The 19,093-nt window shown below is 39.3% G+C and overlaps 2 protein-coding genes across 7 annotated transcripts in view; one reads left to right on the top strand and one right to left on the bottom strand.

Moving 5' to 3' along the window:
* ZNF792 (zinc finger protein 792) overlaps positions 1–19,093 on the top strand; it is a 36,424-nt gene that overhangs the window by 14,573 nt on the left and 2,758 nt on the right. For 5 of the 6 annotated variants that reach the window (XR_015245138.1, XR_015245137.1, XR_015245135.1 and 2 more), the window contains exon 5: positions 5,187–5,284. The gene's annotated coding sequence lies outside the window, so the exon portion shown is untranslated. Of the gene's footprint in view, positions 1–5,138; positions 5,285–19,093 lie in introns of all 6 variants that reach the window. The other variant, XR_015245136.1, reaches the window with a different exon arrangement.
* ZNF30 (zinc finger protein 30) lies at positions 13,769–17,005 on the bottom strand. The gene is given in 5 exon segments (XM_086691054.1): positions 13,769–14,852; positions 14,855–15,394; positions 15,397–15,585; positions 15,588–16,072; positions 16,576–17,005. Coding segments are annotated over 4 exon segments (1,476 nt in total). The 5' UTR covers positions 16,039–16,072; positions 16,576–17,005; the 3' UTR covers positions 13,769–14,556.

The raw sequence follows: 19,093 nt of genomic DNA, 5'->3' as shown, positions 1-19,093 counted from the left end.
CTTAACCTCATCTTTGCCAATTTTGATGCTTTTGATTTCTTTTTGTTGTCTGATTGATGATGCTAGAACTTCCAACACTATGTTAAACAACAGTGGTGGGAGTTGACATCCCTGTCGTGTTCCTGATCTCAGGGAAAAAGCTCTCAGTTTTTCCCCATTGAGGATGATGTTAGCTGTGGTCTTTTGATAAATGGCTTTTATGATCTTTAAGTATGTTCCTTCTATCCCGACTTTCTTGAGGGTTTTTATTAAGAAATGTTGCTGAATTTTGTCAAATGCTTGACAAAGCATTTGTCGATTGACAGGATCATATGGTTCTTATCTTTTCTTTTATTAATGTGATGTATCACATTGATTGATTTGCGAATTTTGAACCAGCCCTGCATCCCAGGAATGAATCCCACTTGATCATGGTGAATAATTCTTTTCATATGCTGTTGAATTTGATTTGCTAGTATCTTATTGAGAATTTTTGCATCCATATTCATCAGGGATATTGGCCTGTAGTTCTCTTTTTTTACTGGGTCTCTGTCTGGTTTAGGAATCAGTAATACTGGCTTCATAGAATGAGTCTGGAAGTTTTCCTTCCCCTTCTATTTCTTGGAATAGCTTGAGAAGGATAGGTATTATGTCGCTTTAAACGTCTGGTAGAACTCCCCTGGGAAGCCATCTGGTCCTGGACTCTTATTTGTTGGGAGATTTTTGATAACCGATTCAATTTCTTCGCTGGTTATGGGTCTGTTCAAGCTTTCTATTTCCTCCTGATTGAGTTTTGGAAGAGTGTGGGTGTTCAGGAATTTGTCCATTTCTTCCAGGTTGTCCAATTTGTTGGCATATAATTTTTCATAGTATTCCCTGATAATTGTTTGTATCTCTGAGGGATTGGTTGTAATAATTCCATTTTCATTCATGATTTTATCTATTTGGGTCATCTCTCTTTTCTTTTTGAGAAGCCTGGCTAGAGGTTTGTCAATTTTATTTTTTCAAAAAACCAACTCTTGGTTTCGTTGATCTGCTCTACAGTTTTTTTAGATTCTATATTGTTTATTTCTGCTCTGATCTTTATTATTTCTCTTCTTCTGCTGGGTTTAGGCTGCCTTTGCTGTTCTGCTTCTATTTCCTTTAGGTGTGCTGTTAGATTTTGTATTTGGGATTTTTCTTGTTTCTTGAGATAGGCCTGGATTGCAATGTATTTTCCTCTCAGGACTGCCTTCACTGCATCCCAGAGCATTTGGATTGTTGTATTTTCATTTTTGTTTGTTTCCATATATTTTTAAATTTCTTCTCTAATTGCCTGGTTGACCCATTCATTCTTTAGTAGGGTGTTCTTTAACCTCCATGCTTTTGGAGGTTTTCCAGACTTTTTCCTGTGGTTGATTTCAAGCTTCATAGCATTGTGGTCTGAAAGTATGCATGGTATGATCTCAATTCTTGTATACTTACGAAGGGCTGTTTTGTGACCCAGTATGTGATCTATCTTGGAGAATGTTCCCTGTGCACTCGAGAAGAAAGTATGTTCTGTTGCTTTGGGATGCAGAGTTCTAAATATATCTGTCAAGTCCATCTGATCCAATGTATCATTCAGCGCCCTTGTTTCTTTATTGACCGTGTGTCTAGATGATCTATCCATTGTTGTAAGTGGGGTATTAAAGTCCCCTGCAATTACCACATTCTTATCAATAAGGTTGCTTACGTTTGTGAGTAATTGTTTCATATATTTGGGGGCCTCTGTATTCGGTGCATAGACATTTATAATTGTTAGCTCTTCCTGATGGATAGACCCTGTAATTATTACATAATGCCCTTCATCTCTTGTTACAACCTTTAATTTAAAGTCTAGTTTGTCTGATATAAGTATGGCTACTCCAGCTTTCTTTTGACTTCCAAGTATGGTAAGTAGTTCTCCATCCCCTCACTTTCAATCTGAAGGTGTCCTCAGGTCTAAAATGAGTCTCTTGTAGACAGCAAACAGATGGGTCTTGTTTTTTTTTTATCCATTCTGATACCCTATGTCTTTTGGTTGGCACATTTAGCCCATTTACGTTCAGTGTTATTATAGAAAGATATGGGTTTAGAGTCATTGTGATGTCTGTAGGTTTCATGCTTGTGCAGAAGGTCGATTCAAGTTATGTCGGAAGGGAGTTCTCTGTGCCTCTTTGATTTCAATGCCTCTTTCCTTCCCCAGATCAGGGAAGTTCTCAGCTATTATTTCTTCAAGTACCCCTTCAGCACCTTTCCCTCTCTCTTCCTCCTCTGGGATACCAATTATGCGTATATTATTTCTTTTTAGTGTATCACTTAGTTCTCTAATTTTCCCCTCATACTCCTGGATTTTTTTATCTCTCTTTTTCTCAGCATCCTCTTTTTCCATAACTTTATCTTCTAGTTCACCTATTCTCTCCTCTGCCTCTTCAATCCGAGCCATGGTTGTTTCCATTTTATTTTGCAGCTCGTTTATAGCATTTTTTAGCTCCTCGTGACTGTTCCTTAGTCCCTTGATCTCTGTAGCAAGAGATTCTCTGCTGTCAGCTATACTGTTTTCAAGCCCAGCGATTAATTTTATGACTATTATTCTAAATTCACTTTCTGTTATATTATTTAAATCCTTTTTGATCAGTTCATTAGCTGTTGTTATTTCCTGGAGATTCTTCTGAGGGGAATTCTTCCGCTTCGTCATTTTGGATAGTCCCTGGCTGGTGAGGACCTGCAGGGCACTTCCCCTGTGCTGTGGTGTATAACTGGAGTTGGTGGGCGGAGCCGCAGTCAGACCTGATGTCTGCCCCCAGCCCACCGCTGGGGCCACAGTCAGACTGGTGTGTGCCTTCTCTTCCCCTCTCCTAGGGGCGGGATTCACTGTGGGGTGGCGTGGCCCGTCTGGGCTACTTGCACACTGCCAGGCTTGTGGTGCTGGGGATCTGGCGTATTAGCTGGGGTGGGTAGGCAAGGTGTGCGGGGGCGGGAGGGGCAGGCTCAGCTCGCTTTTCCTTCGTGATCGGCTTCGGGAGGGGCCCTGCGGCACCGGGAGGGAGTCAGACCTGTCGCTCAGGGATGGATCCGCAGAAGCACAGCGTTGGGTGTTTGCGCGGAGCGAGCAAGTTCCCTGGCAGGAACTGGTTCCCTTTGGGATTTTGGCTGGGGGATGGGCGAGGGAGATGGCGCTGGCGAGCGCCTTTGTGCCCCGCCAAGTTGCGCTCTGTCGTCTGGAGCTCAACAACTCTCCCTCCCATTGCCCTCCAGCCCTCCCGCTCTCCGAGCAGAGCTGTTAGCTTATAACCTTCCAGATGTTAAGTCCCGCTTGCTGTCCGAACTCACCCTGTCCGGCCCCTCCGCTTTTGCAAGCCAGACTCGGGGGCTCTGCTTGGCCTGCGGGCCGCCCCTCTGCCCCGGCTCCCTCCTGCCAGTCCGTGTAGTGTGCACCTACTCTCTGCCCTTCCAACCCTCTTCCATGGGCCTCTCGTCTACACTTGGCTCCGGAGATTCCGTTCTCTTAGTCTTCTGATGGTTTTCTGGGTTATTTAGGCAGGTGTGGGTGGAATCTAAGTAATTAGCAGGACGCGGTGAGCCCAGCGTCCTCCTACGCCGCCATCTCCCTCAGGATCCTAAGATAGTTGTTTTAAAGTCTTTGTCTAATGGGAGCTGACATCAGGGTTTTTTTACGAGACAGTTTCTGGTGATGTTTTCCCCCTTTGAACGGGCCATGCTTTCCTGGTTTTTTTTGTTTGCCTTGTGATTTTTGTTGTTGTTGAGCACTGGACACTTAAATTTAATTATGTGTTAACTCTGGAAATCAGATTCTTCATCTTTTCCCAGCGTTTGCCATTTTTATTTAGAAATGTTTTTAACCGTCCTAGGCCGTCTCTGCCAGGGATCAGCCTGAAGTGTATCTATCTCAGGTCTCTTCTGAGCCTGTTAACTTGACTTCTAAAATTCTCCTGTATATGTGATTGCTTTGGAATATCTTAATCCTAAGTATTTGACTCCCAAAAGGAGAAAAAGAAAAATGAAGGGGAAGAAATGTGCTGGCACCTAAAATCCCCTGGAAGTCACCTCAGCCAGAGGGGTAGTGGCTTGTAACAATTGGACAAGAGTTGCACAGATGGCCGCCCACTTCCGCGTTTTCACCTCTGCGGTCAGGTTAGAGCACAGATCCTCAATATTTGGAGAGTGGGGTCCTGCCCACTCTCCCCAAAACTGCATGCAAGCTGCTCCAGGGACACACAAATAGCTGCCTGCCACAGGGCAAGGGGATAAGGGATAGGTAGCTGCTACAGTGCTGAGGACATACACTGAGCAAAATTAACTGCAGTTTACTGCTTAAGGCTTCCTCTGTAAGTTGTAAGCCTTTGAATAGACCCCAGAGTTCCAAAATCGTTGCAAGAGACATATTCTGCCAATACAGTCGTTGTGTAGGTAGGGAGATGACTTTCTAGTGCTTCCTATTCTACCATTTTACCAGAAAACTTACTCAAATGCACCATAATTTTTTAAGCTTTTTATATGTCAAATAACATGAGTTTGGGGCTATTACAAACTAAGCTATGGGCATGAATGTACAGGTATTCATATGGGCCTATGCCTTCATTTCCCTTGTGATAATATCTAGGAGTACAATGTCTTTGTCTACAGGGCAGGTGAATATTAAAAATTTTTGGAAACCGACAAATTGTTTTCTAAAGTACTTATACCATGTTACTTTCCCCCAAAAGTGAAAGAGTCCCAGTTCTTCCATATAGTAGCCAAGAATTGATATCAGTGTTTCTAATGTTTGCCATTTTAATAGGCCTGTAGTAGTAGAATCTCGCTGTGGTTTTACCTGGCATTTCTCTAATGACTCATGACCTTGAGCATTTGTAAAATATTTACTACCCAAGTATCTTTGGTAAAATGCGCATTCATATCTTTTGCCTATTGTTAAAATGTTGGTTGAAGAATACAATGAAACAGCAAAGAAATTTGTTGGAATTTCAGTCATTTATCAATGATGTTGGTAACTTATTTACGTAACGGGGTAATACATTTTGAATACTGAAAACGTGTCCTCAAAATTTTGCGCTGTTCCCAGTGGGAAACTATAGACACAATATACTTTTAAGTTGAATTTGAATTAACATAGTGTCTACTTTCTTGCGTCTTCACAGCTAATGAAAAAGTAAGTCAAGCTCTGAGTTCTAGTATTTACTTTGCAGCCATTTGCAAGCTACGTGCGGTCTCTGAATGTGAAGTTGGCAAATATGTGCAGTAGGACAACATTGTATCCTTTGTCCAGCATAGAGACGCAACAGATGTAAGTAACTTTATGCAAAGATTTCTAATTCAAAATTTAATTATAGATATAGGGCTACATAGTTTATCTATTTTTTTTATCTGTTTTTGTAAACTTTAGTCATTTGTGTCTTTAAAGGAATTTGTTAATTTCATTTAAATTGTTTATTGGTAGAAATAGGTTCATGATTTTCCCTTTTTCCCCTCTCAGTATTTGTGTAATTGTAGTGATGTCTCCTTTCTCATTCCTGATATTAGTAATTTGTGTATTTCCTTTTATAACTTGATAAATCTTGCATAGAGGCTTATCTTATTATTCTTAAGGCTTTTGGTTTTACTCTTATTTTGAGAAAGACAGAGTGAGTGAGTGGGGGAGGGGCAGACAGCGGGAGACAGGATCCAAAGTGGGCTTTGTGCTGACAGTAGAGAGCCGGATACAGGGCTTGAACTCACAAACCATGAAATCGTGACCTGAGCTGAAGTCAGACACTTAACCGACTGAGCCACCCAGATGCCCCTTACTGACTTTCTCTATAGTCTGTTTACTTCATTGATTTCCATTTAGATCTTTATTATTCTGCGTTTTTTTAAATTTTTATTTTATGATTTCAAGTAAACTCTATACCCAACCTGGGGCTCAAACTCATAACCCCGAGATCAAGAGTTGCATGCTTCACCAACTGAGCCAGCCAGTCCCCCTCTTTTTTCCCCCTAGTTTTAAAATGTGGAAACAGATCCTTGATACTTTTGTTGTTGTTGCTTAATGTTTGTTTATACTTCACGTAGCCTTCAGTCCTGACAGTTTCCTCTTGTATTTCCTTCTAAATATTTTGGTGGGGCGTTTGTTTTTTGAGAGAGAGAGGGCACAAGTGAGTGAGGGGCAGAGAGAAAATCCCAGGAGGGGCGGGGGGGGGGGGGGCAGAGGAGCAGGGCTCATAGATGCAAGGCTCGTGCTCACCTAATGTGGGACTCGAACTCACCAACCATGAGATCATGACCTAAGCTGAAGTCTGACACTTAATGACCGAGACGCTCAGTACCCCTAAATATTTTGTACTTTTGCATTTTATTGCAGTCTGTGATCTATTTTAAGTTCATTTTTGTTTGAAGGTCGGAGGCATTTCTTCCTCTTGTGCCTCCCATCTGGGCAGACTGATGAGAAAAACCCAGGGGTTCCTTCTTTTGCAAGATTCAAACCCTGCAAGCCCTGCCCAAGCAAGAAAGCTTTACCTCAGCCCCATTTTCAGGTGTTCTGGGTATACTGGTGTGTTTCTATAATAATAAATGTTCTGTATTTTGGAAATTTTAATAATAAAAAGTTGTAAAATTAATATAATTTTGTCCAGAGACAAAGAAGTGAGCTACACCTCTGGCCAGTTACAAGTTGAGCGTTGGGGCACCTGGGTGGCTCCCAGTGGTTGAGTGTCTGACTCTTGATTTCTGCTCAGGTCATGATCCCGGGGCCATGGGATCAAGCTCTGTGCTGAGCACAGGGTCTGCTTGGGATTCTTTCTCCCTCTGCCCCTCCCCCCCCCACTCATGTTCTCTTTCTAAAATAACAAAAAAAAATTTTGAGGAAAGAGAATATGGACTATTGTGGGTTAAAATACATGAATGAATAAAAATGAGCCCATAATGAGACTTCTTAGAAAAGATAAGCAAAAGAATTATGTTATTACATCTGTATGACACTGCAAGATAATTAAGTATGAAACTTTATATGAGCTTAAACTCCTAAGATTGTGCAAAGACAAAAATGCAAGTGAAATTATAATAAAGTAGCCTGAGGATACATACCAAATTCACACTGGCTGAGACTTTTGGAGAGGCAGAATAGTGACTAGGTATTCAGACAAAGAAAAATTTTAAATCACCTGTACCGTTCTCTCCATTCTCTTTCATAATAAAACATATAAAACATAACACAAGGAGCTATTAAAGTTGATGACTGACAAACTTAAGCGGTAGAGTTATGTCCTTTGCACTTTTTAGCAAGTAACAGATGGGATTGTTTTTGATAAAATAATTTTTTTTTAATGAGGGGTAGAAATAAAAGTACTTACTATGATGAAAAAAATTTGGACAAATTTATCATACTATGTAGGAGAGTATATTAAGTCCAATTTTTATTCAATGAAATAACACTTTCTCATTGGAGGCAGAAGTAGCCTCTTCCATGGAGAACAAGCTTGGCTGTCTTGTCACGGGGATCATTGCTGAAAGTCTAGAACTCATTCCTATTGTTATTTCAGCGATTGTGTTAAACCCCAATTCTCTTACCATTTAGCTGCTTATTTACTCTGTTTCCTGAAATCGAACACTAATTTATAGTGTTTGGTGCTGGAATGGGTTATAGGCAACAGACCATGAGCATCTGGGAATGTTTGTCAGACCTGATTGTGTTTAAAGGTAGGAAGATCCAGTTAACACTGGAAAATACTCGTGTTCTGACCAGAAATGGACAAAACAACTGGCACACAGTGCTTGGGGCATGGTCGAATTAAGTGTTGGAAGACCGTTCTTCCTGGATTTCTTGGTGTTCATGCACTGTCTGGGTCTTCTGAGCAGCAAATGTTGACACTGTAATGATGGACATGTCTCCCCTCACCAGAGTCCTATTCTAAGGGTAAGACAGTCTGGAGATACCCTTTTATCTCCCCCAGAGCCAGTTGCTTACATTCTGGGCTAGAGACCTTTCCTTTGTCCCCCAAGAGACCAGATGGACTCCCTCCCTCCCCCTCTTTATTTATTTCACATTCGAATCCAAAGCAGAATACACATGTCTTCTCAAGTACACAGAAAACATTGTTCAGGACAGGTCATACACAAAACGAATCTCAATAAATTTAAGATGACTGAAATCATACCAAGCCTCTTTTCATACCACAATGGTATAAAACTAGAAATCAATCACAAAAAGAAAACCGGAAAAATCACAAATATGTGGAGATTAAACAACATGCTACCAAGTAACCAATGTATTATTTCTTTTTTTGAATAAATCAGAGGATAACTCAAAAGTACCTCGAGACAAATGAAAATACAACATATCAAAATCTGGGGGATGCAGAAAAAGCAATTCTAAAGTGCGTAGCAATACAGACCTAACTGAAGAAATGAGAAAACTCTCAAACAATCTAACTTTATACCTGAAGGAACTAGAAGGAGAGGAACAAAGCCCAGAGTTAGTAGAAGGATGGAAATAATAAAGATCAGAGCAGAAATAAACAAAATTGATAAACCTTTAAGAGAAGGCTCATATAAATAAAATCAGAAACGAAAGAGGGGAAGTTACAACTGACCCTAAAGAAAAGATCATAAGAGACGACTATGAACAAATATACGCCAACAAATTGAACAACCTAGAAGAAACAGATAAATTCCTAGACACATACAATCTTCTAAGACTGAATCATGAAGAAATAGAAAATCTGAATAGACTGATTACTAGAAAGAAGATTGAATCTGTAACCAAAAACGCAGCAAACAAAAGTCCAGGACCAGACAGCTTCATTAATGAAGTCTACCTATCCTTCCCAAACTCTTCAAAAACAAAACAACGATACAAACAAAACACCGAAAAAAAAGAAAAAGAAAGAAAATCTGAAGAAAGGAAATCCTTCCAAACTCATTTTATAAGGCCAGCATTACCCTGATACCAAAAACAAAGACACCACAAAAAAAGGAAATTACGGGCCAATATCCCTGATGGACATAGACACAAAAATCCTCAACAAAATATTAGCAATCCAAATTAATACATTAAAAAGATTATACATTGTGATGAAGTGGGATTTATTCCAGGGATAAAAATATGGTTCGGGGCGCCTGGGTGGCGCAGTCGGTTAAGCGTCCGACTTCAGCCAGGTCACGATCTCGCGATCCGTGAGTTCGAACCCCGCGTCGGGCTCTGGGCTGATGGCTCAGAGCCTGGAGCCTGTTTCCGATTCTGTGTCTCCCTCTCTCTCTGCCCCGCCCCTGTTCATGCTCTGCCTCTCTCTGTCCCAAAAATAAATGTTGAAAAAAAAAATTAAAAAAAAAATACGGTTCAATATCCACAAATCAATGTGATAAACTACATCAACAAAAGGAATAAAAATCATATGATTATCTCAGTTGAAGGAAAAGCATTTAACAAACATCAATTTATGATAAAAAAAAAATTCAACAAAGTGGGTAGAGTGGAAATGTACCTCAACATAATAAAGGCCATTTAAGATCAGCCCACAGCAAACATACTCAACAGTGAAAAGCTGAAAACTTTTATCATCAGGGACAAATCAAGGATGCCCACTCTCTCCACTTTTATTCAACATAGTATTGGAAGTCCTAGCCAGAGCAACTAGGCAAGAAAAAGAAATAGATGGTATCCAAACTGAAGAAGTAAAACTATCACTATTTGTGGACAGTAAGATTTTATATATAGAAACCCCTGAAGACTCCACCAAAAAACTATTTGAATTAAAAAACAATTTCAGCAAAGTTGCAGGATACAAAATCAATATACAAAAACCAGTTGTGTTTCTATATACTAAACTATCAGAAAAAAATTAAGAAAACAATCCCATTTACAATTGCATCAAAAGGAATAAAATAACTAGAATAAATTTAACCAAGGAGGTAGAATGCCCTTACACTGAAAATTTTAAAACATTGATAAAAGAAGTCAAAGAAGACACAAATAAATCTAAAGATATTCCATGCTCATGGATTGGAAGAATTAATATTGTTAAGATGTCCATATTACCCAAAGCAATCTATGGATTCAGTGCAATCCCTATCAAAATCCCAATGGCATTTTTCACAGAAATAGAACAATCCTAAAATTTGTATGGAACCACAAAAGGTACTATATCACCAAAGCAATCTTGAGAAAGAAGAACAAAGCTGGAGGCATCACACTTCCTGATTTCAGACTACATTACAAGGCTACAGTAATCAAAACAGTATGGTATTGGCATTGAGCAGACACACAGACCGATGCAATGGAATAGAGAGCCTATAATAAATTCATGCATAGTCAGCTAATTTATGAGAAAGAAGCCAAGAATATACAATGGGGAAAGGACAGTCTCTTCAATAAACAGTGCTGGGAAACCCAGAGAGCCACATCCAAAAGAATGAAACTGTACCACTATGTTGAAACCGTACCCAAAATTTAACTCACAGTGGATTAAAGACTTGAATATAAGATGGGAGACCATAAAACTCTTATAAGAAAACAGGCAGTAAGCTGTTTGACATTGCTCTTGGAGATAGTTTTTGGATCTGACTCCAGAGGCAATGGCAACAAAAGCAAAAGTAAACAAATGGAACTAGATCAAACTAAAATGTTTCTGCACAGCAAAAGAAACCATCAACAGTATAAAAAGGCAACCTGCTGAATGGGAGACGATATCTGCAAATGGTACATTTGATAAGGGGTTAATATCTAAAAAAAAAAAAATAACTCCTACAACTCAGTAGCAAAAAATCCAATTAAAATATGAGCAGAAGATCTGAACAGAGATTTTTCCAAAGACATAGACCATTATGGAAAACGCAAATTAAAAACACAATGAGGTACCACCAGACACCTACCTATTAGAGTAACCGAAAACAAAAACAAGCTGACAACACCAAGTGCTGACAACGATGTGTAACTGCAACCCTCATACACTGACGATGGGAACGTAAAACGGCGCAGCCACTTTACAAGAAATTGCCAAACTTTTCCAAAGTTAAAACCAAATTTACCATACAACAGCACTTCGAGTCCTTGGCATTTACCTAAAGAAATGAAAACGTCCACACAAAAGTGCAAACAGTGCCTTTATTCATGACTGCCCATCCTGGAAACAACCCAAATTGCTATCATCTGGTGAATGGGTAAACAGATTGTGGTTCACCCACAGTGGAATACGACTCAGCAATGAAAACAAATGAACTTATACACATAATAAAATGGATGAATCACAAGTGCACTGTGCTAAAAGCCAGAAACAAAAGTCTACTGACTGTATTTGTATGACATTCTGCAAACAACAAAACCATAGGTTAGTTGTCATGACCTGGGGTTGGGGGAAGGGAACTAATTACCCAAGAGCATGGAGGAACTTTTTTGGGGGGGGGGGGGGGCGGTGGCAAATATTCTGTATCCTGGTTGTGGTTATGGTTATATGACTGTATATATTTGTCAAAAAAAATATAGAACTGTATACCTAAACAGGGTGAATGTTACTATATGCAAATTATGTCAATAACCCCCAAATAAAAAACAAAAAATTCCCTCATCAACATAGATGTGAAAATTCCTTAATAAACGTTAGCAAAATGAAAGCAGGAATGTATGACAAGTACACTATGATCTTGGGAATGAAAAGTTGAGCCAACTTTTGAAAATCAATGTAAGTCACTGTATAAAAAAATGTTTATATTGTATGAGAATCTCAATTGCTGAAAAAGAAAGCATTTGACAAAGTGCAACTCATTTTAATGATAAAAGGAAAATCCCTCACCCTGATAAGGGACATGGATGAAAAATCAAAAGCTAACATTATATTTAACGGTAAAGAACGGAATGCTTCCCTCAAGATTCGACGAAAGCCAAGGATGTCCATTTTCATCAGCTCTATTCAACACTGGTGTACTGGACACCGTAGGAAATGCTGCAAGAGAAGAAAATTCAAACTGGGTAGGACATAGTGTGTTTGCTCACAAATGACACTGTTGTGTATACAGAAAAATCTAAGCAATCTATGAAAAGCGACTAGAACTCAAATTTAATATCACAGGAAACAAAGTCGATACCAGAAAAAAATTCATATATATTCAGCAACAGCATTTATCGTAATATCAAGAATTATGACACACTAAAGGATAAGCTTAACAAAATATGTGGAGGACTGAAAAGTACACAACATTGCTGAGAGAAATTAAATACCTAAGTAAAAGGAAATATATGTTTATGACTTAATGGAAGTGAATTATCTCCATATTGATCTATAGATTCAATACACTCCACATTATAATTCCCCAAAACGTTTTCTCCCATGGCAATTGACAACTTGATCTGCAAAGATGTAATTGAAAAAAAGACTTTCAACAAAGCAGTAGCAGTTCTGAAACGTGCAGTAATACTCTTCAGTATTGTTAGAATAATAGACACATGGTACAATGGTATGAGAAGTGTATTTGGAAATGAATATATTTATGTAGTCTACTGATTTCCAAAAAGCAACTCAATGGAGAAAGATAATTCTTTTCAAGAAATGGCCCCAGAACAAATGTATATGATTGTTTCCTCTTTTCACAGATTTGTTAATTGTATACACGGTGACAATAATTTTCTAATTAATTTTGTTGTTTTAAAATTAATGTTCCAATTACAGTTCTGGCCTCACATGAAAATTTCTGATACACAGGCATCTCATTACCTTTTCTGAGTAGACCTCAATTTCATAATTTTTGGTTTTCTCTTTAATCCCAAACTTATGCATACGTGTGGTGACTTCCCAAATCAAGATGTTAAAACTATCACTATTCAGATCATTAATCGCAAGAAGCCTCCGTACAGTGGAAAGCTCCAGCAGTGACTACCCTATCCAAGTTTCAATACTTAGTTATGTGTTTACAAAAACTGCAGCATTACCTTGGAAGTGTTCTTCAGAACCCAGTGAAATCTGTGTAACTTCCAATTATAGAAAAAAATCTGGGTAGAGGAACAAGTTAGGTGACTGAGAAAACAAATACAGAATGTGAAGCATTCTCTAACACAACTTCCTTGGACTTTCCCCCCAAAATCATGTAAAAAGGTGGGACTCAAGAGTATATAGGGGCACCTGGGTGGCTCAGTTGGGAAGCATCCGACTTCAGCTCAGGTCATGATCTCACAGTCTGTGGGTTCGAGCCCCGCATCAGGCTCTGTGCTGGAAGCTCAGAGCCTGGAGCCTGCTACGGATTCTGTGTCTCCCTCTCTCTGCCCCTCCCCCACTCGTACTCTGTCTCTCTCTCAAAAATAAACATTAAACAATTTTTTATAAAAAAAGAGTAGAAGGCTATTATTTAGGAGTGAAGTCTACAACTCCCTCTTACATGCAGAAATAACATGTATACATGGAGAGATAAGTAGAGATAAATAAGGCAAAATGTTACCAAAGATGTGGCAATTTTACTATTCTTTCAACTTTTCTCTGTTAAAATTTCTATTAACAAAAAAGTTGTAAAAGAAATTTCCAAGTGGACACTATTTTTCTCTCATTATTTCCAACTTACCCTGAGTTTTGGACAAAGAATGAGGATTATAGGCTATTCTCAACAACTTCACATACATTGAAAGACTGAGTATCTTTCAAGCATTAATTCAATTTAAGGGATGACTTCAAAATGAATATCCTCTCATTTCTTTCTTTCTACAAAGTTTTATCCAGAGAGATTTACCTAAAATTATAAAATGGATACACGAATATAAAGGCATTTAACTTTTTAAGATTTTTTTAATGTTTATTCATTTTTGAGAGACAGCGTGAGTGGGGGAGGGGCAGAGAAAGACACAGAATCTGAGACAGGCTCCGAGCCGTCAACACAGAGCCTGATGCGGGACTTGAACGCACGGACTGTGAGATCATGACCCGAGCCGATGTCGGTGTCTTAACCTACTGAGCCATCCAGGTGCCCCAGGGCATTTCTAAATTAACTACACCTGTAGGGTCTTACTCTCAAAATTTCACTAGCAGTTGAAAAACATGCTAATAGTAAAATTAATAAATATCAGGCATAGGTTTTTACGAGTATGTAGGTTCTAATACCACCATTTTAAAGCAATGCCCTGAAATAGCACGTATGGAGCCTGGGGTCAAACAGGTTGGAAGGCGGTGGCATGACAATGATGGGAGCTGATGTGTGCTTTCCAATATACATTAACTGGTTTTGTTTGTTTGTTTTTTTAACTAGGATGGATTATCTGAAGTTCAGCAATGATTTAAGAGTAACTGGACGTTTTTTTTTATTCACTAGTTCATTCAACCATGGAATAGGTCATATCAAATTTCATGCTACCAATGCTGTACTAAAGTTTCCTACCTTTTCTGAATTGGCCACCAATCCCAAATATTCTGATATTATAAACACAAGAATGACAAATGAAGGCTTTCCTATGTTTTCTGAATTCCATTATGAATTCTGTAATACGAGAATATTTTCTAAAGGCCTACAAGATTTTTTACATATAGGTTTTTCATTAGCATAAATTCTGATGCTAAATAATGTTTGAGTCATACATAAAGGACTCCCCAAATTCCTTAAATTCTTAGGGTTTTACACCCATATGGTTTCTCTGATTGCTTTAAGGGCTGAACTGTCTCCAAAGTCCTTCCCATATTTTTTACACTTAAAGGGTTTCTCACCAGTGTGCAACCTCTGATGTTCAGTAAGGAAGGAATTAAGTCTAAAGGTCTTGCCACATTCCTTACATTCAAAGGGTTTCTCACCAGTATGAATTCTCAGATGTTGAACTAGGTAAGAGCCAGAACTAAAGGCCTTCCCACACTCCTTACACTCATAGGGTTTCTCACCAGTATGAATTCTGCCACGTTGTACAAGGTATGAGGCACAACTGTTTTTCCACATTCCTTACATTTATAGGGTTTCACATCAACATGAATTTTCTGATGCTGTGTAACATGTACACGTACTTGAAAGGTCTTTCCACATTCCTTACATTCGTAGGGTTTCTCACCAGTATGAATCCTCTGATGTTGAACAAGGTATGAGCCAGCACTAAAAGCCTTGCTGCACCCCTTACACGCACAGGGTTTCTCACCTGTATAAAGTCTTTCATGTTGAACAAGGTATGAGGCACGACTAAAGGCTTTCCCACATTCCTTGCATTCATAGGGCTTTACCCCTGCATGAATTCTCTGAGGCGCATTAAGAAATGAACTAAGTCTAAAGGCCTTTCCACATTCCTTACATTCATAAGGTTTCTCACCAGTATGAATTCTCTGATGTTTAACAAGGGGTGAGCTACTACTAAAGGCCTTCCCACATTCTTTACATTCATAGGGTTTCTCACCAGTATGAATTCGCTGATGTTGAACAAGGTATGAGAAGGTACTAAAGGCCTTCCTACATTCTTTACACACAAAAGGTTTTTACCAGTATGAATACTCTGATGCTGAAGAAGTTTTCCATACACTATAAAAGCTTTCCTACATTTCTTACATTCATAGGGTTTCTCACCGCTATGGATTCTTTGATGTTGAACAAGGTATGAGCTACTATAAAAAGCTTTTCCACATTCCCCACATTCATAAGCTTTCTTAGCAGTATGACTACTCTGATGTACAGTAAATTATGGCTACTACCAGAGGTCTTCCCACATTCCTTGCATTCATATGGTTTCTCGCCAGTATGAATTCTCCCATGTTTAACAAAGCCTGAGCCTCTAATAAAAGCCTTCCCACATTCTTTACATTCATAGACTTTCTTAACAGTGTGAGTTCTCTGATGTTGAACAAGGTATGAAAAGGTACTAAAGGACTTCCCACATTCCTTACATTTACAAGGTTTCTCACCAGTATGAAATCTCTGATGTACAGTGAGCCGATGTCCATTACTAAAGTTCTTCTCACATTCTTTGTATTTGTAGGGTTTTTCAGTAGAATGTGTTCTCTCACGTTGAACAGGGTTTGAGTACTGACAAAAAGTCTTCCCACATTCCTGATATTCATATAATTGCTCTCTATTAAGAATTCTCGGATGTAAAGCAAAAGATGTATATTTCTCAATGGTGGGCATTTCTTTATTGCTGTCTCATCCTTCGACTGAAAATCTGAAAGAAAACAAACAAAAAACAAATATCTGTTTTCCTATATGAGAAAATACAGGAATAGATTTCTCTGGAAGAAAAGAGACTAAAAATATCCATTAGATATCAAAAGCCTAGATTATACTAAAATACTGTTATAAAAATGTTTTCAAGGTCAAAGAGAAATGCAGAGATTAGTGAGAGTTTATTTAAAATAGTAAGGTTGGGGATAAAATAGGTTTCATTTCTGATATTTAAGTGTGGATCAGGATCTTTGAGGAGCATGTTGAAAAACTGTACCCACGCACCATCCCAGACCTCCTGAATCAGAAGACACAGGGCAAGTTCTGGGCACGAATATGTTTAACATTTCTAACAAATGTTTCTGATACAGATAAAATTTCATTTAGCCCCACTGTGACTTCTCTTTACACTTTGAATAAAATCCATGTATCTTTCATTAATATGATTCCTGCTTACCTATCAGCCCTCATATCAAGTCAGAATTTTCTTTGTTCCCTCTTTACCTCACTTTCCCCTTTCAGCAGTTGGAATGTGTCACAAGTTTTCTCATCGTTTGGTTCCATCTGCAGGTGATGGTAATCTCCCCCAAATTCTCTGGCATGTGTTGTTTGCAGACTGGATCTTTCTCATCCTATATATGTTTAAGGTGAAATATCACTTTATCAGGAATACTGTAAATTGCTGACCTTGTCTAAGGATGCCCATGTCTTTAGCTTCTGTTATAACACTTAATTCTTGTAATTCCAACCTGTTTTCAATTACACAATTATTTCTCTTTGCTAAAAGTTTTAATTTATTTCCCCCACACCTACCTGTGGTTGATAGTATTTTGGTCTTCATGGCCTTTGCCATTATCATGCCTGTGAATATGTTGCATCACATGACAAATGATATATAATTAAGGTTACTAATCAGTTGATTTGAGATGGAGACATCAACCTGGCTTACCTGGATAATTCCCTAAAGAGCAGAGCTTTCTCCTGGCTGAGGGCAGAAAGAGAGCCAGGGACATTCAAAGTGTGAGAAGGACAAGACTTGCTGGCTGCTGGCCGGAAGATGGAGGGGACCACATGGAAAGTGTGAGAAGGAAATAAATTCTGCCAATAATCAGTGAGCCTAGAAGGCCCTATGCCCTAAAGAACTGTAGTCGCAGCTGATACTCAGATTTAGTCATCCTGTGAACTGGTCTACGGAACTATGGGATAATAAATGACTGTAGTCTTAAGCTGCCAAATGTGTGGTAATTTGTTACAAAGCAATAGAAAACGAACACTTTCCCCCAAAGCAGTCCCAACCCCTGTGTCATTCAGCACTGAACTATAACCCCTGAGCACACAGCAGAAATTGATAGCAAAAAAAAAAAAGACAAATCTCCAGACCAAAAAAAAAAAAGAATTAGGATATAGTTAAAAGACAATGTCATACAAATAATTCACCGATAATCCATTAATATAAAATAGAGAGTCCTTTACGAAATAAACAATTTCTGGAATGAGGCAGGGAAGGTGTAAGGTATCTTTGCCAAAAAGTCAGGTACATTTCCAAGACTCCTAGGTTTCTCCAAGAAACAGAAGAGACTTAATACGGAGCTCTGGATGACAAATGCAATGACAAAAGGGATACATGACTGATTATCTTGAATTATACATTCTGAATCAGTGATGATGGATAAAAGATGAGTCCATCATAATTCTTGCAAGAGAACAGAAAAATAATTTTTAATCTCTGTTGTTGAATAATCTCCTACTTAGAAAAAGTATTTACTATCGAAGACTCAAATAATTCCTCTTCCTCTTTTCACTGGAGCTATGTTTCCAGTTAACCAAAAGTACTGGTTTAGAAAACTAATAAATATTTACACAAGAAATACCAGTAACGAAGTATTTTCCTACAAATAATGATATTTTCTTATTTAAGTTTATTTATTTTGAGAGAGAGAGAGAGAGAGAGAGTTTGAGAGCAGGGGAGGGGCAGAGAGAGGGAGAGGGAGAATCCCAAGCAAAGCGGGCTCTGCACCGACAGCCTGTCATGGCAGAGCTGGCTTCAGATCCTCTGTCCACCCCCCCCCCCCCGCTCCTCCCCCGCATGCGCACACTCTCAAAAATAAACATTAAAAAAATACTGCTAGCAATTTGAAAACCATGTCACAGTGTTGCTGTAAGAATCAAAAGGCAATACATGTAAAATACCTAGAACGGTGTCAGGCATAGAGTACAGATTTCGTGTTACTTTACTGCAGTCACTTCTGCTGTTACCACCGCCACCAGCACCACCACCACTGGCTGCATAAGAGACAATGATCAAAAAGGGGAGGGGCTCCTGGGCGGCTCAGTCGGTTGGGCTTCGACTTCGGCTCAGGTCATGATCTCACGGTTCTTGAGTTCAAGCCCCGCAACGGGGCTCTGGGCTGACAGCTCAGAGCCTGGAACCTGCTTCGGATTCTGGGTCTCCCTCTCTCTCTGCCCCTCTCCCGCTCATGGTCTGTCTCTCTCACTCTCAAAAATGAATAAACGTTAAAAAAAAAATTTTTTTTTAAAAAGGGCGGGCGGGGGGGGGGGGGGAGTCTGCATGGCATGAGCAAACTGAACAAGATTTCATACCTCCCCTGACAAATTTTCAGTTAATGACTTTTCTTCTTAGGTCTACGAGAAAACACAAAATAAAGGATACTTACTCATTCCTCTACTGTATCAACTATCTACATCCAAATCCACTGTCACCATTTTTTCTTGTGCACAAAATCCCACCGTCTTACCCCTCCAGGTCAAGGCCATTGCTGCTATAATAATTTCCTCCTCCCGATTCACCCATTTTGACCACTCAAATGGAACCATTCCCATCACTAACCATGCAGGTGTAACCCCATGTCCCAACCAACCCATCTCTTCGTGCGCAAATGCCACTGCAGAGCCCTTGCCCTCACTTTCATCGCTGCCTCACCCCGTTGTGCTTACACCGGGCCTGTCAGGCTTTCACTCCTTGATCCCGCTGAGAATTTCCCCTTCTGGGAAGGCCACACCT

The sequence above is a fragment of the Puma concolor genome, chromosome E2, assembly GCF_028749965.1.
Source record: "Puma concolor isolate L17-30 chromosome E2, mPumCon1.1.hap2, whole genome shotgun sequence".
Classification (NCBI taxonomy): domain Eukaryota; kingdom Metazoa; phylum Chordata; class Mammalia; order Carnivora; family Felidae; genus Puma; species Puma concolor.
The sequence above is the reverse complement of the archived record's forward strand: the minus strand, read 5'-3'. Positions and strand labels throughout refer to the sequence as shown.